Raw genomic sequence first — 27,519 nt, 5'->3', positions numbered from 1 at the left:
TAATATATTCAAAAAAATCATAGAAATGAGGAAAATGAAGTAATAATAGATTCAAAGCAAAGGGTGTTCGCCCCAAAAATAGTGGATATTTATATAGAGTAAACTATTCCACTAATCACTCAATATATATATATATACCTCAATTTGGTTTCTAAATCTTAAAATGCTTCAATTTTAGCACTAAACGTTCACATTAATTTGTTATTTATCATTTGACTGTTAAATTGTTGACACCCGAATGATGTGGCAGTTTGGGGTTAACGTGTGCTAACGTGAAAGCAAATATATATATATATATATATATATTCCCTCCCATCATATTTTTTATGAAAATTATAGGTTTTTTCCCACTCATGTTCGGTCGTCGTCAGAAAATTGACTTTCTCCTATGTTTTTTACTATTACCATAGACACCAATGGACTTGTCTCATCGTCCTCTATTATTTTATTAAATTAATTTTTTATCCTAAAATCTCTTAAAACTCGTGAAATCATGCACAAAAGCCATCAATTTGGGATTTTGAGATATTTTTGAATTTGAGATTTTGAGATGTTTATTCAAAATTAATTTGAACAGTTAGAAACATTCTTTCAAGAAGACGAATAACATATCTTAAAATTAAAGGATATCAAAGCTTTAGATAAAACTTTCGAATGTCAAACTTTTAGATAAGTTTTCATATCTTTTGAGTGGGTTTCTTAGAAAATCAACTCAATAAGAAGAAAAAGATAAGTGAAATACGAATATTTTGATACTGGTTTTGTCACTAATGTCAGCCGAAGTAGTTGACGATTTTCTCTGGGAAAAAAAAGAAACGGTCACATCATCACAACATTAACGATTTAATACTCCAATGACAAAAAAATCAATGTTGAAAGTTCAATCCTGAAATTGAAATATTTTAAAGTTTAATGACCAAATTGATACACGAACTAAAGATTAGTGACCGATGAGATAGTTTACTCATTTATATTGTCAAATAGACGTATAGAACACTGTATTGGTCCTCCAGATAACTTGCATGAATGCATCACGTGGATGCATACAAATTCTAGTTTATGTGAAATCTCTAAGCCAATTCGTGTGAAGTATAGAACACTGTATTGGTCCTCCAGATAACTTGCACGTATGTAAAATGATATTAATAAATAGGCTCCGTATTCATAAAATATTGAATAATGGACTCACCTCAAACTAACAAATCAGTTGAAAAATTGAACAATTTTTTTTAGGTTTAAGAGGAGCAAGAAACAAAATATGGGTATTATTATAATGGTAACACAGTTTCAGCAAAGATCTTGTGATTACAATGGTAAGATCCAGCCTCAACCTTGACGTTAGGGTGTTCAAACGGGTAATTCGGTTAATCGACCGAACCGAATTACCCAAATTTCATTAGCCGAATTTTTTTCTCCATTAACCATTAATCGAACCGAATTTTTTCTAAAAAAATTAACCAAACCGAACTAAGTTTGGTTAATTGATTGGTTAACCTAATTAACCGAAATTTATAAATAATATAAATAAATACATTATATATTTAATATTTAATATTTTTGTTTATTCATTTAATTTGTTCGGTTAATTCGGTAAAAACCGAGTTTAAACACCCCTGAAGCTAAATAATATATATATATATATATATATATATATATATAATAATTTCAGTTAATTAATCAATTTTGAATTGAATTAACCGAAACTGAAATTTGAAAAAAAAGCATTAATTGCTAACCGACCGAACCCAAAATTAATTGATCGATTAATCGACTGAAATTTCAATTTAATCAGTTAATTTAATTTTAACCGAACAATGAACACCTGCTTGACTTGACAATTAAAACCACGAAAGTGACATTGACCTTCGAAGGTTTTTATATATTACCAACAACTCATAGGCTCGTGCACTAGGTATTAGGGTAAAGTACACAAATGGTCGCCAGGTTATAGGTCGTTGTTTTATTGAGTCCATCGACTATTAAAAAATACAAAATAATCCCTTGATTATAGGATATCATTTTATTGAGGCTCTCGGCTATTAAAATTTTAAAAATAATCATTCAACTATTCATATGTTTAAAATTCGTCATTTTTCATTAAAAACTTGACGACCGTCTGAGCTAGACGTTAACCTGCTAATTGGATATGATAAAAATCATATTTTAAGGATGTCTATTGGCACCGCTGTTGCTTTCAGGAACTGACTCGACATCATAATGTTTCAAGCAATAGCTCGATGATATAACGTAAGCAGAGAGCCGATCCACAAAATACAACCCAAACGGTTCTAAGATCGGATTTTATCATTTTCCAGACAATATGTTAACGTTCAGCTTAGGAGGTCACAGATTTTTAATGGAAAAGGACAAGTTCAAAACATATAAATAGCCGAGTAATAATTTTATAACTTTTAATAGTTGGATGACTCAACAAAGAAACATTTATAATCTGAGGATTATTTGTGTACTTTACCCTAATAACTAATAAAGTTTGAAACTTCTGTTTATTTAATTGAAGCGAGGGAATAATTTTTATTGGGAGTTAACATCATGGAGAGGTGGCTTGATGCTTAAGCAAAATCTTTGTAGGCCCAATGTCCATTTAATTAAACCAACTAATTAAAAGCGGTTAAGGGGCCTTAATTTCTAATGCTTTGAGCCGACATTATGATTTCATAATGATCTTGATGCCATAAGATTCCTTCGCATGCTTTGCCTTGCGGTGCAAGTGTGTTTAGGGTTTTGTTTGTACATGATCATTTTGTCTCGTATTTTGTTTCGTATTTTGAATTTTAATGGTATAAAATAATCGAATTAGTGGGTTTTATTTTCCCTGCTGTGGGGGGGACAAGAGGGGCTATATTTAATCATTTATTGTTTTGTCTTTCTCTTTGCACGTATCAAAACAAATCAAAGCATGCAAGGAAGTGAAGCAAAGTATACTGTTTTGTCTTTTTTGTTTTCTTCTCAAGAAATTTCTTTGTCAAATAGATTTATTTTCTGGCAGCTTAAATATTCTGTTGGGAGTGGGGATTTTTAAAAGAAAATGAAGAAATTAATGGTTCCTACGAAATGGTCAAGGACCACAAATTCCATCAAAGTATTATACTTTATTTGGGGTGATTGTCTTATCAGTATCTCTTATAAGATTTTGTTTTAAGGACTAAAACATGGGGGCCTCTTCAATCTTTCTTGCCCTTCTCTGCTTTGATACATGTGTGACTCTAAATAACCAAAGTAAAATCAATATAAAATAAAACACGTGTAAGTATGAGAATTTAATGTGATTTGATCTCTAAAATTCGATTAATTTCAAAACACTTTTTTAATACCGTATAAAACTATCTCTATAGCATAAACCCTAAAATTATAGAGACGGTAAAATAATTGCAACTCTTTAAAATATTTTTCCTCATGATTCTAAATGTTAATACTTATTCTCTAATTATAAAATCAATATTTGATTAGCAAGAATCTTTATTCCGTAAGATTTCTCAATTAAATTTTAATTTGACTCAAATATCTAAAGATTTCAAAATTAAACAACCCACAGTACCTTCTCCCATGTGCTAGGGGCAAGAGGGTACGGAGAAGTCTGTTCCTTCCATGGAAGAAAATAGTATGTTTTCGATTTCATCTGGTTTCTCCTCCAACCGGATGAGTGTTTAAAATCGTTAATATTTACTCGTTATTTCTTCGATTTTGTAGATTTATTGATGCTGATTTGGTTTTGTTATACCTATTTTCGTGTAGGTCCTTACTTTCAAGAATTAGTGACAAAACGGATGCATTCTGTAATTTTTTTATTATTTGGTCATGGCTGGAGACATGAGCACAACTCTGGGCACGACGTGGTCTGACGTGGCAGTTTCTAAAAGGTCCAGTCAGCGACGATTTCTAGAAGGCTTCCTCCGTACGCCTTCTGGAAGATGGACGAGCAGAGTTGCATTAGGAGACTAGTTTTAAGTTTGAATTTAAATTAAACAATTATCTTTAGGATTATTTTATTTTATTTTCTTTGTTTAGCCATAGGCTTTGAGAGATTATAAATATCCACTTGAAGTGAGCCTAAATTCATCACTCAAGTTATAATATTTTTTTCTCTCTAGTTTTATTAAAACTTTCTCTTTTTACTTTTTCAAGTCTTCAATTTTCTTTTATTTTCAAATTTTTGTTTTTAATATGTTAAGTATGACTTTTGTCATGCTTAGCTAAATTTCTCATAAGCCGATAGCTGAAGCGATGACTCAATTTCAATGGGAGAATTGAAACAGACCCTTAATATTACAAACTCCTTTTTACTATTTTCGTCTGGTTAGAACCATTCAAATATAAAATTGTGATTTTCTAAATCTCTGAGGATTCGACCCTCATTTCTCTATACTACATATTTCCTTATTTATTAATTGAGAAAAAAGAATTTATTTGACATCCAAAACGACAGTTGTTACATCCATAACAGCTAACAGCCTCAGAGACTGCAAACAGAACAATAGTTGAAAGCCTCTCAGATTTATGCAGCATGAAATTAGTGTATATTACAGTTCCACAAATGAAATAATTCAAAAACATTACCGCAGTACGAGCATTCTTAGTAATTGTCTTAGGGGATGTTTGTTTGCCTCTTAATGGAATCATTCAGCGCTGAATGCTGAACCGTTCAGCATTCAGCGCATTTGTTTCACACCTCTAAATGATTCAGCACAGAAGTACTTTCTGAATGATTCATAGTCATTATCAAACAACATGTCACATTCAGAGTTAATTCATACAGAGTCTCTGAATTATTCAACATTTGAATCATTCAACATTTAAATCATTCAACGCTTAATCATTCTAAAGTAAACAACACCTTAATGTCTTCTATTCCAGTCCAAACTCTTGGCATTAAATAGCTGTCATGACTGAATACAGTTGAGAACCTGATACATTACACCAAGCATTAAACAAAACAGACTAATAATAAAATCAAACAGCAATAATACAGAATTTGAAATTTAATATTCCCTACCTATCCTTCATGATGATCGGAACTTTTCCAGCTTGTTCGTTTGCTTTCTTCACAACCAAATTTCTCGCATAATCCCTCAGCCCTTGCAGCATGCTCTCCATTGAAGGTTGGTCTAACTCAAAACTAGAAACGGCAGTTGAAAACTTTGACACGGCATTCTCAGTCTCACGTGTAAGTAGCTTTCTTATTGAAGCCTAGGTGTCTCTTCCAGCAGCACCAAATAGAGACTCCACTGATTCAGATAATGATTGTCTAAGTTTTTCCTGAGTAAAACTTAGACGTCAGCACCTTGCTGATTGATGAAACAATAGTGAAAAGTTTAATTTTACAAAAACAAGGTTGAATTAAAAAAATAAAACTACCTCATATCTAGCAACCGATTCAGACAATTTCGCATTGCAAACAGGTGATTTGTGGGCATCAATATCACGTCGCAGTTTTTCCGTAACTTTAGAAGCATCCCAATTAGCCCGTCTGATAGCAGTATCTGTAAGAGAAGAAAAATAGACCATTAAAGCAGATAAACAAGTTAAACTACTTTATAAAATCATATTATTATGATAGTTTAGTGTTGCTTCTTGCTTGGACACTAAAGCCTGGATGAGTTCATTAAAGCGACGAGAGTTTATTACAGTAGCTGCACATCCTTGGTCAAACTCAAGCATACAAGACCTGGTACATGCATGAGCAGAAGCTGCAAACCCTTCTCCTTCCTTCAGCATTTGTTCCAGTCCAGACTTCAAATCTTCCAGTCCTGGAGCGTAAATGACCCAGCAAGTTGTGATAAGCAGGATGCACAAACTGCTCAATTCAAGATAATGCTTCAAACAGAGGAAGAATTTTTTTTTTGCAATATAATGATTTTCAACAAGCTTAATCGTTATGGAACATACAATAAAGCATTACAAAATCGTACCAGCATTGTTAGACTCGTGCATGCAAACAATCCACTGACATGGACTTACATTTTGTCGTTAATGCATATATCAGTAGATTAGTTGCCAGGCTATCTAATTTACAATCAAGGAGGGCCAAAAATTCCTTGTAGAAATTAAAATATAATAGACCTCACAAAATATCATAGATCTAAACAAAACCGCTAGCAGGATTAATAGAACCAAAGAGAAGTTACAAATGACAATGATAGATATTGATTAAAATTAGACCACCGTGTTTCAAAAGAACACCGATTATAGTAATTGGAGATTACAAGACAACCCATCACCAATAATACTGTAAACTCGTGACAAACGGAATCAAGAAATCCTGCAGTTGCATGTATGGAAATAAATTCAAGCAGGCAATTAAAAAAAAATCTTGGTGAATACTACAAACTTCTTAGAATTAAATTTAAAAGCTGGAATGTTAACTGGGAAAACAATCTAGCTTTTGAAACAAAATAAGCATCAAAGTGGTAGAAGCAAATGGAACTTACCTCTAAAGCTTCTGACTCCAGTTGTTTGGCTTTGCATTTCTTACACCCTCATCGAAGTAGATTGCCTCCGAGTCATATCTATAGAAAAAAAAAATTGCATGTGTACAAGAATGATTATGGTTTGCTGGGAAAATAACAGTTTTCCAATATGAATCATAGAATTATCTAATCATTAGAACAATAAAGAACTAGGAAGTGCCCACGGAAGTTTGAGGAGTGAAGAAACCTTTCAACTTACAAAGGCTGGTATCATAATCCATAGATTAAAACCTTACTGTAGGTCTTTTTTTCCAAATTGGAAGACTATCCTTTTGCATACAATTTAAATCGGAATAGAGGTGCATCGAACAGAAATTATGTCACTCAACATACCGACCATAGAGATAAGCTTACTCTGAAAAGTAAGTTTCTAGGATAGAGCTCAGCTTTCTCCCAAAACCAGATTCTGACCCAAATTGAACAGCTTCTTCCCATGCTAACCAATCCTACTCAATATATACTAATGCCATTACTAAAAAGTATTCAATCAGGCAAAGTAATATCTAAGAGGAAGATAGCTACCGCATCAGAGGATAAGCAGCAGAACTTTTCATTGGTGATCTCTTCACAACGAACTGCGGCAACCATTACCTAATGAACAATAAACATTTACTTAAACGAGGAACGAAGAAATCCTATCTGGATAGGAAGATATGAATGAGGAGAAACCTTGTGAGCAGGAAGGTCCAGGTCCTTGTTCTCTTTTATAACTTTCCATATCTGTTGTGCACTGAGAGAGAATCCAGATGCAGGGACAACACCCTGTCTATCACCAGCTAGTCCTCCCGGAGAAATAGAATTGGAAAAGAGCTGCCTTAATTCAGCAACCTGCAGAAGATATCAGATAAGGCAGTAAGACCCTAAAACCGCTTTCTTTCTTTTTTCTTAATACAACTTAAGTTTGCTAGTTCAAGCCTTCTTAACGAATCCTTCAAAATGGATCATGGGATCCGAAACAAAATTATTTGGTTAAACGAAGTAACATGACAAGACTTAACGACTGTCTCTAAAAGTTAGTTAAAGCAAAAATTTGAAGTAGGATGAAACTTGATAAACTAGAGAGTAAGAGGTGCTTGTTCTTCGAATTGCTCCTCTCTTTCTTCATAGCTTGATAAAGCAGCGACCTCCACCTTCATGTCAAAGTTGAAAGGTGAAACAATGTTTCTAGAAATGTAAAAAGGATATTAATATCTTCTTACACTAAAGAATTCACCGAGGGGTGTATCCTTACGGGCAGCAGGTTTACTAACTACATTCCATATCTGCAATAAACTCGACCAATTAAAATGCTAGAGAGAGGGAGAGTGGAAATACATAATACACGACGTTACCTTTTGAATATCGTCCCTTAGTATAGGCTCCAAATATTTGAGGGGGTCTACAAAAACAGTCACAAAAAAGGAGGGGAAAAAGTGATTATCTTAAATGTTTCAGCACAAAGCCAGATGATGTCGTTTAGAAGAAAATGGAAAACATTAATCCCAGACCTTTGTTTTCCGGGGGCTGAATAATCGCATCATAACATTGATTAAAATTGGAAACAAGAATCTTAAACACAATTAACAGAGCAGATAAACACAGGCAAAAAGGATTACGAGAACACGGAGTACCTGAAAAACTGTTTTCAGAAGCGGTCTGTTGGCAGCCTGCTCCCGACCAATATCATGACACCACCTATGTCAATATCCAATACCTAATTAACATTTAAATTTATTTCTAGCATTCCATTCAAACACTAGGCTGAAATATAGGAACAATGTCGGATTCCATTAAGCCAAACCCACACATTACCATTGAAACACCATGACTATATAAACAAGAAATAGACAAACGATTTACTTAAATGGATCACATTTAAGAATTGGAGCTATATTCAAGATTATCCAAAATTTTCATAGCATATTATAACATTACTCATTCTATTTCAGGATTTCTTTGCAATCAACACAAAAAAAAGGAAAAAAGAACAACAGCATAAGAGCACAAGAGCCATGGGTGAGCAATGGAGAAGCCATATAGTCAGGCCTTAATTCCTAAGCTAGACTTTCGAAAACCCAGTGAGGTCAACCAATTGATGTTTGAATGCATGTGAGATAACGATAATTTTAAAGGTTCGCACACTCTTGGTTGAAAGCTCTGTAAATTGAGTTGTTCATCCAGTAGAGGCTATTAAAATGCTCATAATTTTTCTTTAAAGACAAGAGATCCTTAATGCATTAACCATCAGATATATGAGACATCAAAAGCATATATTTATATACTCACATGTTTATTAGCACAATATCGGCAATTGCCAAGGCAAAAAGGGCACTTTGTCGGTAGCTCTGGACCTGTCCCTTGTTCGTTAATCCCCTGGACCTCTGGACCTTTTTTCTGATTACATGAAATTGACTTTAAGGTTTAATTTAGTATTTAATTTAATTTATTCCAATTAGGTACTCAAACTCCGTTTCTTGATTCAAATTTGGTACTTCAATCTATTTTTTAGTTCAAATTGGTACTCCCAATTGAACAAATAAACCAAGTTCGCATATCAATCTAGACCAAGGAACCAAGTCCACGCATCAATTTGAACAAAAAAAAAGTATGTCTATATACATAATTGGATCAACATTTAGCTACCAAATTGAGCCAGAAATCAAGTTCAGATACCTTAAAGTCAAGATATATTAACCTTCTTAAAATATACTTTAAAAATAAACGAAATCATGTAGAAATACATTTAATAGATGAGTATAGGTGAAGTGTTAAAAGGTATATATTTTAAACATATAGATCATGTGTTTAATTTTAAGTATTGGCTTTTAATTGTTTTATTTAAATATTATTTAGAAAGCATGAAGTGACAAAAACACTATTACATTAAATCTATATTAATTAAATATAATAATTGTTTTTTCATATGATCCTAAGTATATTGTAGATTAAAATTTAAAAAAAAAATCATATCATTACCTTAACAACAACAACAAATTGAGACAAGTTTATTTTGCATAACTTTGTTTTGACAGCTAAAATGGAAAAAGTTGAGGCTAGAGAAAGAGACTAGTCAAGGGGGCTTGAAAGACCCTACGGGCCCATGGCTGGTCCTCTATATGGTCAAAACCCTAGTCAATGGTGAGACCACTGCCAAACAATTTGGGTCCTGCTAGTGCTAGATAGATTAAAGGCAAGAAAAACGGTTCATGACGTGGCACTGAGGGCTTCTTAGTGTCTTGCCCTAAGAGACGAATTTCACATCTGTGTTTTACTTTTCCCCCCAACTAGATGACAAAGCTGTCCTCTTCCTCCTATAATGTCCAAACCAGACCCTTCACATCAACTTTCTCCGATTTAGGTGGAGGCAGGTTACCCTAATCCGGATTAAGGTGTACTAGTGGCTTCATTAAAGATTGAACAGAATATTTGTTCTGCCTATAATAAATATATGCCAACATAACTCATAATAAATCATAAAAGGCATATGTTATAATTAGGACTGAAACGAGTTAGGTCATAAAATATTTGAGTTTGACTTGGTTAAAGTTCAATCAATACTCGAATTCGATTTGAGATTGAACTCGGTTCAAGTTCTTAATGAGTCAAAATAAACTACTTGACATCTGATTCGAAAATCTCTCGAGAAACTCGAAAAAATTGTTCATGCATTTTTCTCATCCCCACCTGCATTCGAGGACAGTGCTTCACATCCTTCTGCCATGGAACCTGTGTCTCCAAAGCATTGAGCTAAATGTTCATGCAATTCGGACCATTTTTGGATATCCAAAACTGGAGCTCTTTAGGTGACTCCTTAGATTCAAAACGAACAGCCCATCTTAGATTAAGAGCTTCATTAATGTTGCATTTCTTGTAAAAGTTGACTGAATCATGTGAAAAATTAAAAGCAAAAGAAAACGTGGATCTTAAATTGTTTCAATGATCAATTGCAATCACTCAGAAACTATACGTGAAGCTTAAATGAAAGCGAGGGTGAAACTAGGTTAGGCTAAAAAAAATGTCTTCGTTTACAGTTTGACCTAGTGTTCAAGGGGTTAATATTTTCAGTTTCTGTGCTCGTGTTTCAATCCTTTAAAGCTCCTTTTATGAATAAAAAATAATTAATTTGATAAAATAAATATTTTTAACTAACATAATATCATATCACATGCGAACTCATTTATTCTGCATGAAACACTGTTTTCATGATATTAAATTATGATATTAGATACTATAATTATGATATTAAATTAAAATTTATATTAATTTCATGATATTAAATTAAATAAACCATGACATCATTGTATTATTTTTTTAGAATTATGTAAATATTTTTAAAATTAGATCAAATTTTAGTGTTAGAGTGTCAGATTTGATCAAAAACCCTCCCCAACCCACCCGTCATGGTCTCTAGATTTATACGAATTACAAATATATGAAAATTACTGAATCAAATTATAAACAAATTTAAATTTTCGTAAAAACATATTATATTCAAAATTTATAAATAAAAAATCAAAAAAATTGATATAATTTCTTTAAGAGTTTAACTTGATAGATTCTAAATATAATTAGTCCTTAACTATAATGTTGAGGTCTATACATAATCTATTCTAAAAAAAGGATGCAAATATTTAAGAAAAACAAAATCTCTTGATTTTTGAAAATTTCTTTGTTTATATGACAGGTTGAATGAATTTGGTTGGCATTTTGTTATAAAAAAATCCCTTTCTTCTTTCTTTTTGTTAATCTCATATTTTGCTAAGCTTTTTTCTCACTTTCTGGGGAGAGAGACCAAGTAGGTTTAGATTTCAACTTTAAACTCTCGAGATTCTTTCTTTATGATTTTAAGGAACATGATCAAGTTTTAAAGTGCAGCAAAAGAACACCATGCACAGATGGTGAAAGTGTTATGCAAACACATAACTCTCATGATCTTTTTTTATAATCTTTCTAATCTTCCATTTTTGTGTTGAGAGTGATGTTTATGGAGTCGATCATCTTTAGCTTTAATTCCTTTGCCTCAAATAGAAAATCTTTGTGATATTTGATCACAAACATCAAATCAGGTCGCCAGGCAGACTACACTGTTAAACCCCTTTGCTTCCCTTTGCTTCCCATCTTTGCTTTGTATGTTGTTTTAGGATAGTTTTGTTGCCATTTACATGCACTTGATGATGATGATGACGATGGCGGATCAAGGCGGAAACGACGTCGTCACGAGGGAATACAGGAAAGGGAACTGGACCGTCCACGAAACGATGGTGTTGATCGAGGCGAAGGAGATGGATTACAAGAGAAGGATGAAGAGAAGCAACGACGGCGGAGAAGGGAGGGGCAAGCCGACGGAGCTGAGATGGAAATGGGTGGAAGATTATTGCTGGAGAAAAGGGTGTTTGAGGAGCCAAAACCAGTGCAACGACAAGTGGGATAATCTCATGAGGGACTACAAGAAAGTGAGGGAGTACCAGAGGAGAATGGCAGCTGATGGTAAAGGAGGATCGTATTGGGACATGGAGAAGAACGAAAGGAAAGGAAACAACTTGCCTAGTAACATGTTGCGCCAGATATATGAGCGTTTAGAGGAGGTTGTGGAGAAGAAAGGAGCTCAAACGGTGGCGGCTAGTGGAGACGGCGGCAATGGTGGGTCAGATCCTAATATTCCCAACTTACCCTATGTTATGGATAGACCGATGGCTATTATGCAACATGAAGTTCAAGTTCCTATAGCGGCTACCACTCCATTACCTCCAGCAGCTCCACCGTCGACAGCATCTCCGGCTCCTTCACCACCGTTACAGTCTCCTCCAATTTCATATGCTCAGTCACTCCCCACCATAGGTAGGTACTCTCTTTCTCTTACCCTTGCCCTTGATCGCATATATTGAATTTTTTTAGACCTATTTTTCATACCGTATACATGAAAACCAACGTTCCTGTGTGATGGTATAGCTCAGATTCTGATACGAGTGAGTTTTCAGACTCACCGGCAAAGAGAAGAAAAGGTAATAGTGAAGGCACCAGTGGTGGCACCGCCACCGCCGCCGCAATCTCCAAAAGCGCTTCAATTTTAGCGGAAGCCATTCGGGCTAGTGAAGAAAGAGAGGAGAGACGACACAGAGATCTCCTAAGCTTCCATGAAAGAAGACTAAAGATCGAAGAATCCAAGACAGAGATCAGTAAACAAGGCATCGATGGCCTGGTCGATGCCATTAACAAGCTTGCTAATTCCATCCTTGCTTTAGCTTCCCACAAGAACCAATCATCAGCTCCAAAATGAGATTTAATTAATCATATCGGTCGTTTGTATATAGTAATTGGTAATCTCATTTGTCATCTTTGTTTCATGCTCCATTCATAATTCTAATTGTCTGTATCTTCGTTTTCCAGTGTTTAAACCCATATTTTGTGTTTAAACACAAACTAGGGGATTGGTTGCAACTTGTAATGGCTATAAATAGTGAAATATAAGCCATTTGTTGTGGATTTAGGGTTCAACAATATCTAAAGGTTGAGAAAATGATGCATTTATTACCCAATTCTTTGAATTGATTCGATCACATGGATTAAAGAGGTAAGGTCAGTCCATAAGTTCTTGCCATCTGCATTTATCATACATACTCTGCAATTTTTTTTATTTAAGTTTGGGACATGCATGTTATATATATATATAATAAGATAATATTTTTTTAGAATTTTACTAATTTATTAATAGTACACATGTCTAATAAAATATATCTATTTGAATTCGAATCTTTTAAAAAATATATATTTTCTTATCATTAAAATCATTCAACGAATATATGATACATTGATACTTATTTTCAGGGACATTTAATTAATACAATATAAGATTATTTTTAAAAATAAAACAATTAAAATATAAGATTTCGATAATCTTATTCTAAAAAATAAATTTTTTTTTGGAACCAAATTAGAAAAGAGTTTTAGGAACGGTATTTAAACTTTCGGAGAGTGAAGCACACATGGCACGGTAAGAGAAGTGGGAATGGTTGGGAGCAAGCAGCTCATCTTATCATTTATGAGGTGGAAAAATTGTTGTTGCAGCAAACTGAGCATTGCAGTCACCAGTACTTCTCTGGTACTGGTCAAAAGGCGACCAGTCAATGCATCTCTGAACAACCTTGTGTGGTCTGAGGGATGTCTGGTTCCATGAAATTTACAGAAATGCCATTCTTGGGGGTGGGGCACTGTTATTGAAGCTATAGGTTCTTCTTGTATTGTATCTTTCCCTGTGGCCTGTGACAAAAGTTTCTGCTTTCTTTCTCCTTTTCTCTTTATTTTTCCACCAAGAACTGAGAACGAGAGAAGGAGGGGTGATTTTCCCGAAAAATCACCCTTATCAACTTTATTTATCTGTCAGATATCATTTCATCTTTATTTATCGATCTAACATATTTTGTATGAAGACACTTATACCGCGTCTTACGCTGATCTGGCGTCACAGTCGCGGCCCATACACCGCGTTTTGTTAGACGTGTAAAAATTTGTGTGTTATTTTCGTAAATACTTTTAAAATGTGCTAAATATGTAATTATTTTATATTATGGTGATATTTGTGTAAAAAGTCAATTTTATTTATTTATTTTTTTGTGTAAAAAAACTTTTTACATTAAAATATTTAAATATTCTTTTGTAAATTATTTTATAACTCGAAAATTTTTAATTTTTGCATGAAATTACACAATATGTATAATTTAATATAGGAAAACTTTAGTGTAAGTAATTTAAAATATGAATAATTTTATAAAAGTTTTATAACTATTATATCGAAATACACAAAATGATTAAGATGCAGTGATAAAGATGAGAAATCAAATGTTACAGAATAAGTTGTTTAAATCAAATTCCACTAAAATTTGCTAAGTTCAACAGGTTGCACACACCTCATACGTTACTGCTCACTTACCTTTTAGCAGAGGTCTGTGATAGTAATTTATATTTCCTATATACAAGCTTTTATTTTCAAGCTACTCTGCTTCCTCAATTGTAATTAAAAATGAATAAATATTATTAATTATTGTTAAAAAATAATAATTAATGAATAATAATTTATTTGATCCTTCAATTGTAATTAAAAGTTTATTTTAATATTTTTTATATTTTTAAACAGTTAATTTTAAAAGTCAATAAATTTTTTAAAAATATATTAAATTTATAATTTTTTTAATTATAAAATATTTCTTATTATCATTATCATTTTGTAAAAGAAATACTAGTTATAAAACTTTTACAAAATTATTCATATTTTAAATTACTTATACTCAAAGTTTTCCTACACTAAATTATATGTATTGTGTAATTTCATGTAAAAATTAAAATTTATCGAGTTATAAAATAATTTACAAAAGAATATTTAAAGATTTTAATATAGAAAGGTTTTTTATGCACATAAAAAAAAATTGTCATTTTTACACAAATATCATCATTATAAAAATTAATTACATATTTGATATTATTTTAAAAATATTTATGAAATTAATACTTAATTTTTTACATATTTAACAAAAGGCGGTGCATGTGCTGCGTATTTTAACACGTAACATAAGACTCGATACCTGGGTTGAGTCTTCAAGCAAAAAGTGTTAAATTAATAAATAAAAATGAAAATGTGTCTGACTGACAGGTAAATAAAATTGGTCAGGATTATTTTTGGGAAAATTCGCCGAAGGAGGGAATAGTGAGGTCATTATTGGCTAATATGGTAGCCCTTTAGTTTGTAATTTTCTGACAAAAGGGTTTTTATACGCGGCTTTATAGTTTTATTATTATGTTAGAGTTTCTGTATATATATAATTGCTATTTTCAGCTTTTTCCCTACTTTTTTTTAATAGAAATCCCCTTCCCTTCCCTTGTGCCCCTATCCCTGCCTCCTACGTTAATTTTCTGACACGTGTCTCCTCGATAAATCGTCTTATGTATTGTTTGTTCTAATATTAAAGTTTTTTTTTTCATTCTTTTGTTTAGGTTTAAGTTATCGAAAAATTACCGGTGATCGGTATATTTATTGATCTAACACCGGTTAGATTATATTTTTCAATTTAATACCCGTAGCAGTAAAGCGCACCCCCTGAACCGTGCTATATGCTGATTTGGCCCCACGTGGAGTATAGCGCACCCCATGTACCGCGCTATACGCTGACTGGGTTATACGTGTGGTATAGCGCGCCCCCTGCTCCGCGTTATACGCCACGTAGGGGTATAGCGCGGATCAGGGGGCGCGCTATACGTTGTACCAAAATTATATTTAACACGGTCCCTGGTCCGCGCTATATAATAATTACATATGACTTGGTGTAGGTACCGCACCTTATATGTTTATAAATATACTCATCTGGTTCTCATATCTCCTCGCATCTCTCATCTCTTATAAATTAATACAACAATTCCGCCAACGAGTAATAATTCTAGCAATCTTCTCATATTTGATTTAGAAGTTCGTGCGATTTTTCGTTATAAGGTATTTTTTGTTATAATTTTTTAATTATACTTATTGTTTATTATCATTATTTGAAAAAAAAATATTATACTAATTTTTTTCAATTAATTTTTATGTTTGTAAAATTGAAAAGCGGGAGCATACGTCGAAATAGTTTTGCGGTGCAGGTAATAATATAAAATTTTATTATTTAAATTATTTACGTTGATGTGTAAAAAAATTTTGTGTTATATTTTCGTTCATATATAATTTATTTAATCATGTTTGTTTCAGTTATTTTTTTTGCATATATAATATTGCCGCACTTTTAAACTCAAAGAATGGCGCGACTTTCAGCTATTGTTTATTATGATGGTGAAATTCGAAAAGATGAAACCGGCGTTATTTTCGTATCAAATGAGCGTGTTAAAATATCATTCAAGAGAAACATAACTCTTGAGGAGCTGATAACGAAGATTTCGAGGAAGATTCATGTTGGAAGTAGTAGAAGAATGTCGTCATTGCAGTACAGATTTTCAACATCATTGTTGCCATTAACTTATACAGCGTTCGAACTTTCGAACAATGATGATGTTCAAATGATGGTTGAAGCTCAAAGTAATTATTCAGACGCCGCTATTGAGATGTATGCGCATTTTGTTCAAGTGTGTGTTGTTCGGGGTCAATCTTTAAGCTCACACTATGGGCTGGCTGAACAAGTTGATCAAGTTGACAGCCCGACTACAGTAATGTGTAATGATTTTAATGCCATAATGGAGAGACATTCATCCGCAACTCTTTACGATGTGTACCAAGGTGGGTCGACGAACAATCCGTATGACAACATCGCGTCCAGTTCAATGGGTAGACATTCATCTGCAAATCCCTTTGACCTTAATATGGAGATGCCATTGACGCAACCATCTGTGCAGTTTCCAGTTGACACGATGACTTCAAGCTCCAGAGGGAGACATTCGACTGCGAGCTTTTTCGATCTCAATATCGATATGCCTTCCAGTTCAAGGGGAAGGCGTGCAAGTAGTAGGTTTTTCGACCTAAATGTGGAGGGCATAGAGGAACCATCATCTCCACCAGAAAAACCGCTTCGTGAGCCTGGTGCGGATGGTGCTGAGACTGGACTATTCATTAACCCATAATCACCGCAATTCAACTCCGATGATGATGAAGTTCCAAGAAATGTGGCACAAACTGACCCTCCTGCACACATGTATGAAGCTGATTATGATGCAATGTACGGGCCAGAATTTGTGGATATGCCTCATCTCGGTGACTATGGATATTACTAATCAATAAATAATGGTGAGTTATCTTTAGGCATGGAGTTTTCAAGAAAAAAAAAGCGATGATGGCTATCAAAAATTACAATATCCGTAATTTTGTTCAGTCCAGAGTCAACCGATCAACGACCGAAAAATATGTATGCTACTGTGCCCGACGCGAAAATAGATGCAATTGGATGGTTCGCGTATTGAAAATGAAGAGGAAAAACAACATATGGGAACTAACAGTATACAACGATCCTCAAACATGTTGTGCTTGAGGGGTCAACCAAGACCATCCTAACTTGGACTCTGAAGTGATATGCCAAGCCATTATCCCGTGGTAAAAACAAGCTCTCATATAGTTGTTGCAGTGTTGATTTCAGTTATACAATCGTAGTATGGGTACACTGTCTCCTATAAAAAAACTTGGTTGGCAAAACAAAATGTCATTGTCAAACTTTATGGCGAATGGGATGCATCTTACAACGAACTTCCAGGTTGGTTTAGGCTGGTGCGGACGTTGAATCCTGGGATAATTGTGGACTTTGAAACCTCTTATACATGCCATAATGATCGAGTTCTTCGCGATCGATGCCAATTATACCAGGTTTTTTGGAGTTACCCACAGTGCGTTAATGCTGCCAAATACTGCAAGCATGTGGTCCAGATCGACGGGACTTTCTTTTATGGAAAATACAAGCAAGTTTTATTATTGGTAGTTGTCCAAGATGGCAATCGCAACATTCTTCCAGTTGCTTTTACTCTTGTCGAAGGAGAAGATACAGATTCTTGGGCTTTTTTCCTCCAAAATTTACGTGCACATGTTATCATGAGGGAAAAAATTTGTGTCATTTCAGATCGCGGAGCTGGGATCAAAGCAGCAATGGAGTCTTTGGGTCCAATGTGGCAACCACCATTTGTCTAACATAGGTATTGTCTCCGACACATTACTGCGAACTATCATGGAAGGTACAAGAAGAATGATGAGCGTCAATTAATTGTGCGCATGGGTAAGTGAAAACAAGTTAGTAAGTTATACATTTTTTGATCATTTTAATTTTGCAAAAAAAACAAGTTTGTAAGTTATACATTTTTTGATCAGGTTATGAACTACTTCCTCGAACGTTTGAATCAATGCTTCAAGATTTGCGGGTGAAGAACAAGAAAGGATACGATTACATCAGCCTCATCGATAAAGAAATGTGGACGAACGCATATGATGGTGGATATCGATATGGACACATGACGACCAACTTGGCTGAGGCAATCAATTCAACCATAAAGGGTGCACGTCACTTACTTGTAGCGGCTTTGGTAAAAACTATATATTTTCATTTGGGGCGCTTTTTGTGAAGCTCGGGGGACAAGCTCAAACCTGGATGCAAGGCGATCATGTCTATCACCCTAGATTAGTTGCAGATTTATAGAAAAAAATTGATGCATCAAATGGAATATCTGTAACAAGCTTCTCTAGAAGGCATGAAATGTTTCGTGTCACAGAGTTGCCGCGATCTCTTCAAGGGATTGAAGTTGTGTCGTTAAGAGTAAATCTAAGGGACAAAACGTGCGACTACGGGTTTTTTCAGGCTCTGAAGTATCCATGCTCTCATGTGATAGCAGCTTGCTCGCATACACGTCAAGACTATAACCATTTTATGGATCCCGTATACCTACTATCTGAAGTTTTTAAGGTATACGAATTTGAGTTTTCCCCATAGATAATGACAAAGACCCTGATGAGGTTCAAGATTGGCTTCCGAATGTACCAAATCTGAGTTTATTGAGGGAGCGTGGTCGTCCAAAATCCAATCGAATTCATTGCGATATGGATATTCGAGAAAGATCTAGACAAGACAGAAGATGTGGCCATTGTAGAAACCCATGACACACTAGAAAAACATGTCCACTTCTGTTGTCATCAAGTAACAATTGATGAGGAAATGATGTATTTGTTTATCAAATAATAATTCTTGTATTTTAATTTGCATTTACTTCAAGTTAATGTCATTTGATAATCGCTGATGAAGATTAAAAAAACGAACACAATCATTAAATTTTATCAAACTAATAACAATTTGGTATTTAAATACAACAAACTTACAATAAGAATTAAATGGTAAATGATAATCAAATTACAATAACTGATATTAAATGGTAATAAACAAAATTAACTAAAATATATTAAAACAAATTCCAACAAATTTAACAAAATAAAGTAAATATTAAATGAGAAATAATAAAAAAAATTACAATTAAACAAAATAAAGTAAATACAAATATAAAAAAAATCTATCGATGCATGTGTCGTGAATGTGTTCCTCAGGGCGGTGGCTGTCGGTCTCGAGGAGGATTTCTTCGTATCACTGGTTCTGACTCCTCATTGTCATCATCATCGTCGTCGTCGTCGTCACCATCGTCATTGTCATTGTCGTCGTCTTGAGCAGGTACATTAGGTTGATGAGGAGCTGATGACGATGAAGAACCTTCATATAATAAGGACCCTGGAGGTGTATGACTGACTATCCCACCGGCCTACGAAAACTGGGAAAACCCAAACATCGTTGAGTGTGAAAACTGTACAGGAGGTGTCTGTGCTGCGGCCATGGGTGATGAGGCTGAACCCGCCAAATATCCAGCATATGAACTCCAAGTTGGATCTACAAACATAAACCCATAATAACCTCCAGGAGGGGTCATCTGTGACGGTGGCGATGGCGGGGTCATAAAACCAGGTGAAGGTGGCGGCATCATATATGGCTACGGTGGCTACTGGAAAGGTCCTGCTGGTGCAGCTGAGGATGAACCGGAAGCACCTGCTCTCCGTCCACGAGTCGGGGGACGATGGTGCTGTATCAGTGAACGTCTCTATCGACGTCGTGGAAAGGTCTGCCCTCGTGCATCTTCGGGAAGTAGAAACGGTTTCCCGTTACTGTTGAACCACTCATAATAATCCTCAAAATACATCAAGAAGTCAGTAAAAATGGGCTCTCTACGTGAAAGGCACCGATGTCGATCCTCCCACAATACGACCTACTCATGATGCCTCACCAGCCAATCTGTATCTGTCTTGCCGCGTCTATCTAAGCTATACAACTCGTCTATATTGCGAGGTACTTCCGGAATTGGTTAAAAACAACCAAACTGCCGGAGCACGCGATCAGTGGAGTGCCACTCGACGGTCGCATAACAGATCAGAGGGACCATCGCCATCCGAACATCTGATGGACCCCTCAACTCAGGTGGGATCACCGTCCTCACATCATCAGTAGAATATGGCACCCATTCAAACTAAAACAAAAACAAATAATATATAATTTTTATCAAAATAATAATCTAATTATATAACTATAATCTAAAATCAATTTTTAAACATTAAAATTCATACATCTGTGCCAGCCTTCTGATCGATTAGCACCCTAATTTTTTCTAAATCATCATGTAGCTCCTGATGATTTTTCCTATCAGTAGACCAACTATTCAAGGGAAAAAAAATTTTATACGCTGTATAAATTTATTAATATACAAAATCAGTTTTATAATTACCTCAGAAGTAGTGGAAATACGAATGGGTTCTTCACAACGGGACATAAAAAGGGTAATCGATACCATGCCCAAGACTGAAGCAGCAGGAGACATCCACCGATAGCATTACGCCTGTAGTCAGTGGCTCCACACATCTCCCTGTACAGCAAAACCAAAACTGCTTAGCCCCAACTGAATGATCCGGCGAGACGAAAGTCGCTAAGATGTCGCAACCACATGCAGTGAACTAGGTTGCGCGATTTGTCCGGCATCAGCAACCCTCCTATCAGCTGCAGTATACATGCCCGTGCATACATCTTAACCTCATCCTCAGAGGCGTATGCGCTCAACTCCCGAAAATTGGCATCTAACCAATTTAACGTTATCCTACCTCTGATAAAATTTTCCGGGACACGTCCTAGACTATCCCAACACAAAGTAGTCCAAGAATCGGAAGTTATCCCCGATATCACATCTCCATCCACCGGAAGCCCCATGTGCATAGAAACATCCTCAAGCGTGATCGTGCACTCTCCGCACGGAAGATGGAATGTGTGGGTCTCCGGCCTCCACCGCTCTACTAAGACAGGAATCAAGTATGACTCTATCTTACAATGACTCTGATATCTACCTAATCCAGCCTCTACTAAATACGGCAAGACACGGCTGTGTATCACTAACTTAAGATTTCTAATAAAATGATCTAATACACGATCCTTTTCCTAAAAATAAATAATTACAATAATTAATTCTTAATTTAATAATCATGCATTAAATAAATCAACTAATTATTACTAATAATTTAAATTAAATTAAAACGTTAAAATGTTACCGTATCAGCAAAGTGTCGAGATATTTAATTCTTAATCTAATAATCATGCATTAAATAAATCAACTAATTATTACTAATAATTTAAATTAAATTAAAACGTTAAAATATTACCGTATCAGCAAAGTGTCGAGATATTTAATTCTTAATTTAATAATCATGCATTAAATAAATCAACTAAATATTACTAATAATTTAAATTAAATTAAAACGTTAAAATGTTACCGTATCAGCAAAGTGTAGAGATATATGATTTTCATCCGAGCGAAGTAGACTGCCTTCCATTATATATCTGCAAAAGAATTATATTAGTAAAATACTTAAATAAATTAAATACATAATAGTAAAAATATTATAAAATATACCTTAAAGAGATAGAGTATTTGAGAGAAATTTAGAGAATTTGAGAGAATTAGGTGTGATAAAAGTGATTGAGGATGAGAGTATTTATAGAGAGGATTGGGATGTGGAGGGGCGGGTATTTAGGTGTATAGCGCGCCCACTGCACCGCACTATACCTCACGTGTCAGATACCCAGGTATAGCGTGGATCAGGGGGCGCGCTATACCCACGTGGCGTCAAATCACCGTACATCGCGGGGCAGGGGCCGCGCTATACACACGTGACGTCAAATCAGCGTATAGCGCGGTTCAATGGGCGCTTTACTGCTACGGATGTTAGATCGAGAAATATAATCTGATCGGTGTTAGATCGGTAAATATACCGATCACCGGTGATTTATTGAGAAAAACGTCTTAAGTTACAATTAATATTTAAAATTTATTTTCAGATTTAATTATAAAAAAGTAAAAAAGTAAAAAATAAATCAACATCATAATATTATATATATATATATATATATATATAATATTTTTGTTTATATTAATTTTCTTTTTTTTTATGTTAGTTATAATATTTTATATGAAATATTTTAAGTTTCAATCGTATAAGTATGGAAAAAATCAATAATATTTAAAGAAAATAAAATGTAACTACATAAATTTTTATATTTTATATGTCATACACAAGATAAAATAAAATGAAATAATTTTTATTATTAGAATAATAAAATCTTAAATTGTTATTCTTTGTGATTATATTAATAAAAACTATTTTATTTTATCTCATGCATGACATATAAATTACAGAATTACATTATCGTTATATTTGATTTTTCTATTTTTACTAAAATTTTAATACTTGTACAATTGAAACTTAAATATTTTTATACAACTGTTATAACTAATATCAAATAAAATAAAATCAATGTAATCAAAAGATATTATATTTAAAATGATACAATCACTTGATTTAATTTTTTTATACATTATTATTTTTTATATTAAATTTAAAAAATTAAAAATTGAAATTTTAATTATAAGTTAACATAAAAAAAGCATAAAAAGCCATAAATCTTTAATATTAAAACAAACAAGACTTAAGATCATTTATTAAAAAAGACCCATGTTAAAAAAATTAACCTAAGGGGCAAGGATAGGGGCACAAGGGAGGGGCAGGGGATATCTCTTCACTTTTTTCACCAGTTATGCATGCATGCATGTATGCATGCATGCATGCATGTATATATGCATGTAAAACGGTTATTTTTTATTTGAGAAATTAAATGCAACTGACAGGCACTCAGGCAGTGCAGGGAGGAGGGCCCCATTGATGCCCAACATGAGCTAGAAATGGAGGACCATGACCTCGCAAAGATGCCCGTATCATCAATTAAAGAGCAACAACGATAACTACAAGCTCTATTGAGTCGTCCCTCTGCTGAGAGTTCAAGACTACACATACAAATTTAAGGGATAAAAATAAATTATTAATAGAAAAATGTATTTAAATTACATAAAAAGTTAAAATATTTTAAAGAGATGACTTTCTTGTTAACCCTGGCTATAACATCCCAAAAAGTGGGCTGATGATCAAAATGCAAATTTTGAAAGTTTGATGGTCAAAGTAGAACATTTGGGAAAAATTTAAAGACATAAGTAGTATTTTTCCCAAAAAAAATGTATTCCATAAATGTATTTAGTTAGTGACCAAATTATAAGATTTTGGAAGCTTGGTGACTAAAATAAAAACTTTGGAAAAATTTAGGGACCAAATGGTAATTTCGAAAAGTTATATTTGGTTTCGAAAATAAGGAAATAAATATATTATTTTCACATTTTTAAATGTTGGAAATAATATTTAAGGATTTAATTCCATATTTAATTGAGATTGTTGGATTAAAGTGACATGGAAATTTTAAGGGCAAAATGGTAAAGTGAAAAATATTTTGTACATATTTGATTGTGAAAGACGATAAGGTTACTGTAGCTTGGTATTAATGTAAATATTAAGTTTATTAAGGGTAAATTAGTATAGATATTTTAATTTTAAGGATAAAGTGATCATTTGACATTTAATGAATTTTATATTTAATATTTAATTAAGAAAGCTGAAGAAATATCATAGGATTTCTTCATCTTCTCCAGCACCAATGTGAGCTTCTCTCCAAAGGTAAGAAAACATTTGTTTTCAATTTTTGAGTTAATTCTTTTGAAATTCGGGTTATGTCGTGAAATAAGAAAGTGATCTACGCGAAAAACGCTATTATTTGGTACCAATATTTCTTTCTAATCTTGCTGGATTTCAAAGATCCCAAATCTAAGGGTTTATGTTCATGATAGGATTCATGAAATTGATGATAAATCTTGATGATTTAAAGGTTGTAGGTTCAATTTCAAACTTAATTTATGGTTAGCACATGTTCAATCTTTCTATAAATTATTCTTTGAAAATTTGAACATGATGAATTTGAGTGAGAAAAATTATGGAGAAATTATATAAAGTCTGTAAATGATGTAGGAAGTATTCTACAAGCTTTAGAAAATTTGGGGACCATTCTATAAATTTTGAAAAGTTGGGGGATTAATTCATAACTTTTGAAAAAGTTGTAAATGATTGTATAATTGTCTAATAGTTGATGTACTACAATGGAAATTGATGTTTTGGGATTAAAATAAGCATTTAAATGTGAAATATGACCATTTGGAAGTTTGAAAAGATTGGTGATTTAAATGCAACATTCATATAGTTAGTGTACCGATACACTAAGGAAGTGTATCGATACTACCCTTGAAATGAAAATTTGAGTATGCTATTGTAAATACTGATATGTATAAATGTATGATGGTGTAGATATTGAGCACAAGCAAGTTCTGAAATGACTGCAAAGTTAGGATCAATCTAAAGGGATAAATCATAGAAGTGGATTTGGATATATAAAGTGTCAAGGTGAGTGCATACTAGTTGTAAATGATGTGTATGGAAATAAGACTCGCGATTAGTCTAATTCCAATATTTGATTGCATAAATATATGTTATTTGGTGTGATAAGAATATGAATAGTTATATGATAACAATGTATGAATTATATGAATTAAATCTAAGTGGTTAAATGAAAAATGAGAATAGAATATAAGTTAAGAGATATTGACATAAATGAGTATACAAATGTGTCAAATAAGTTATATAGGAAAGTTGATATGTTTAAGTGGAACTATGACCTAAACTTATTAGATTTCTATATGATATGAGTTAGAGAATAAAGGTCCAGGAAATCATATGTGAATATTTTAGAAGTTAAGTAATGATCATTTATGAGAATATATGTCTATGTGACAAGCTATGTGAAAATGATCTGATGGAAAATATGAAATTAGTGTATAAGAAATATGATATAGTGATCATGTGAATATAGGATAAAAATTATATGGCATTGATGCGTATATTATATGAAAAGGAATAAATGATTGTGTAATAAATCATATGAATTTGTATAATAAAGTATATGATCAGAAATTAGGAAATAGAAATGATTTATGTGATGATCAGAAAACAATAATACAAACTATCTGGTGTAGATATAAAGGATTATATGAATATAAAGTAGAAGCTATGTGAGTATGAGACTTTACCAGAATATTATATGATATACTTGATAAGAAATTAGGAGTTTATATGAGATACTGAACTACATGAATATATGAAATTATAATACAAGCTATGTGGTATTGACATAAGTGATTATGTAAAACTGTGAGGTAAGTTATATGAGATTGATATACAGACTATATGAAAGTATGTATATGAATACATGTATAAGTTTATATGTTATTATTCTGTGTTATGTGAAGTATATATGAACATATGTGAACAAGATATGACATGAGTGTTTACATGAACATCTGATAAATGATTTAAGTTATACAGTATGATCTATGTGATTACATGCACATGTGATATATGTTACATGATATGAACCTATATGATATGGGTTATATGACAAGAATGATACACAACTATGTGAAAACAAGTTATGAGATTACATGCTTAAATGTTACAAGTGATGTGAATATGTGATAAATATGAAAGATAATGCCCATGTTATATGTCATGAGATCTAGAGGTATAGTTGGCATGCCAAGAGTCGAGGGTCTACGAGGTCTTTTGGGACAATTCTACGTGGTCCTTCGGGACATATATGTATTCTTTGGAACATGTATGAGGTCTTTTGAGGCACCTACTTGATCCTTGGTATATGTACATGATTCTTAAAGAATTTATATGTGGTCCTTATGGACAATCTTATATGGCACTACGGTGCATTTCTACGCGGCACTTCGGTGCAATTCTACGTTGTACTTCGGTGCAATTCTACGTTGTACTTCGGTGCATTTATACGAGCTGTGGTGACAACATATGTGCACAACCTCAATCCACTCGCGTACCTTAAGTTCTCAGTAATGTACATGGGCCTATAAAAGATATAAAAAGTATTTGCATTATTATATGATATCGTGATATTATTGCTTACACTGAATTTCGTGTGTACATGAGCTAATAAAGAGATAATAATAAATACATTGTATGTGATGTATATGCTTTGTTATATGAAATATGTTACAAGATTTATATGTGATATTATGTGTATTGTTGAGTGAAAAGTATTATATGACAGTGATATTGATGTTGATAATAATGGTATATGTGCATGTATGCATTATTTTATATGAAATGTTATATGGTTTTATTATATGTTTTATATGCCTCACTAAGTCAACGACTTAGCGTGTGATTGTTTCACACGTAGGTTTCGAGAAGAAGAATGAGCAAAGTTAAGCAAGACAAGTCAGTTTCTCCTTTCCAAAGATCAGATCATAAAAGAATTGAACAGTATGTATTTTGTAATATTGATATATGTTGACATGTAAATAAAGGTTTGAATACGATATGCTCTAATCAAGTTTTGTAATGTTTTAAACGTATTTTTGTAAATGGTAAATGTATAGCAATGAAAGGTTAAATTTTAAGAGTTAATGTATGTTTTGCGGAAGTACTGTAGCAGGGTATCGGTACACTGTAGCAGGGTATCGATACCCTTCTAGCATTTTGGAAATTTTTTTAGTATTCGGTATTGTTCATTACTGTTCATGGTATTGTTCATTACTGTTCATGGTAATGTTCATTACTGTTCATAAATACGTTTTTGCCTTAAAATTTTATAACGAACATAATTTAATAGTATATTATTGTATTTTCTTAATATGAGTTCAAATGATTTGTTATTTTATAAGAATATTATTTTAAAAAGTCAATGTGACATCTCAGACTCGTATCCGGGTCGAGTACGGGTTGGGGTGTTACATTTAATGATATCAGAGCTACGATTTAGCCGATTCTAACCTTAAAATGAAGTCAAAAATATTTTAAAAAGTATACATGCCAACACAAAGTGAAAAATTTTCTGATCTGATAGTGTAAAGAGTGTGATGTCTTGTTAATAGAGTTAAATTGTTATGTTATATTAGATGTCTGATCATGAGAGCTTCCAAAGTGAAGCGGAATGCGATAGACCTAAAGGCAATAGCAATTCACTTACCCTGGCCAGACAAGGAGAAGAGCGAACACCTTATGGAGTGCCTGTATAAG

General features: G+C 33.3%; 1 protein-coding gene and 1 pseudogene across 1 annotated transcript; one reads left to right on the top strand and one right to left on the bottom strand.

The window, feature by feature from the left end:
* Nucleotides 1–3,569: 3,569 nt before the first annotated feature.
* On the bottom strand, nucleotides 3,570–10,866 carry LOC120137587 (annotated as a pseudogene).
* Nucleotides 10,867–11,630: 764 nt separating this feature from the next.
* On the top strand, nucleotides 11,631–12,741 carry LOC120137586 (trihelix transcription factor ASR3-like). Its single transcript, XM_039153306.1, has 2 exons — nucleotides 11,631–12,338; nucleotides 12,443–12,741. Exons 1-2 carry the CDS (start codon nucleotides 11,636–11,638, stop codon nucleotides 12,739–12,741), a joined length of 1,002 nt encoding a protein of 333 aa, XP_039009237.1. The 5' UTR covers nucleotides 11,631–11,635.
* The last annotated feature ends 14,778 nt before the right edge of the window (nucleotides 12,742–27,519 follow it).

The sequence above is a fragment of the Hibiscus syriacus genome, unplaced genomic scaffold (genome assembly GCF_006381635.1).
Source record: "Hibiscus syriacus cultivar Baekdansim isolate YM2019G1 unplaced genomic scaffold, ASM638163v2 tig00110674_pilon, whole genome shotgun sequence".
NCBI classification, from domain to species: Eukaryota; Viridiplantae; Streptophyta; class Magnoliopsida; order Malvales; family Malvaceae; genus Hibiscus; species Hibiscus syriacus.
Note: the sequence above shows the minus strand (reverse complement) of the source record. Positions and strands in the feature narration are given on the sequence as shown.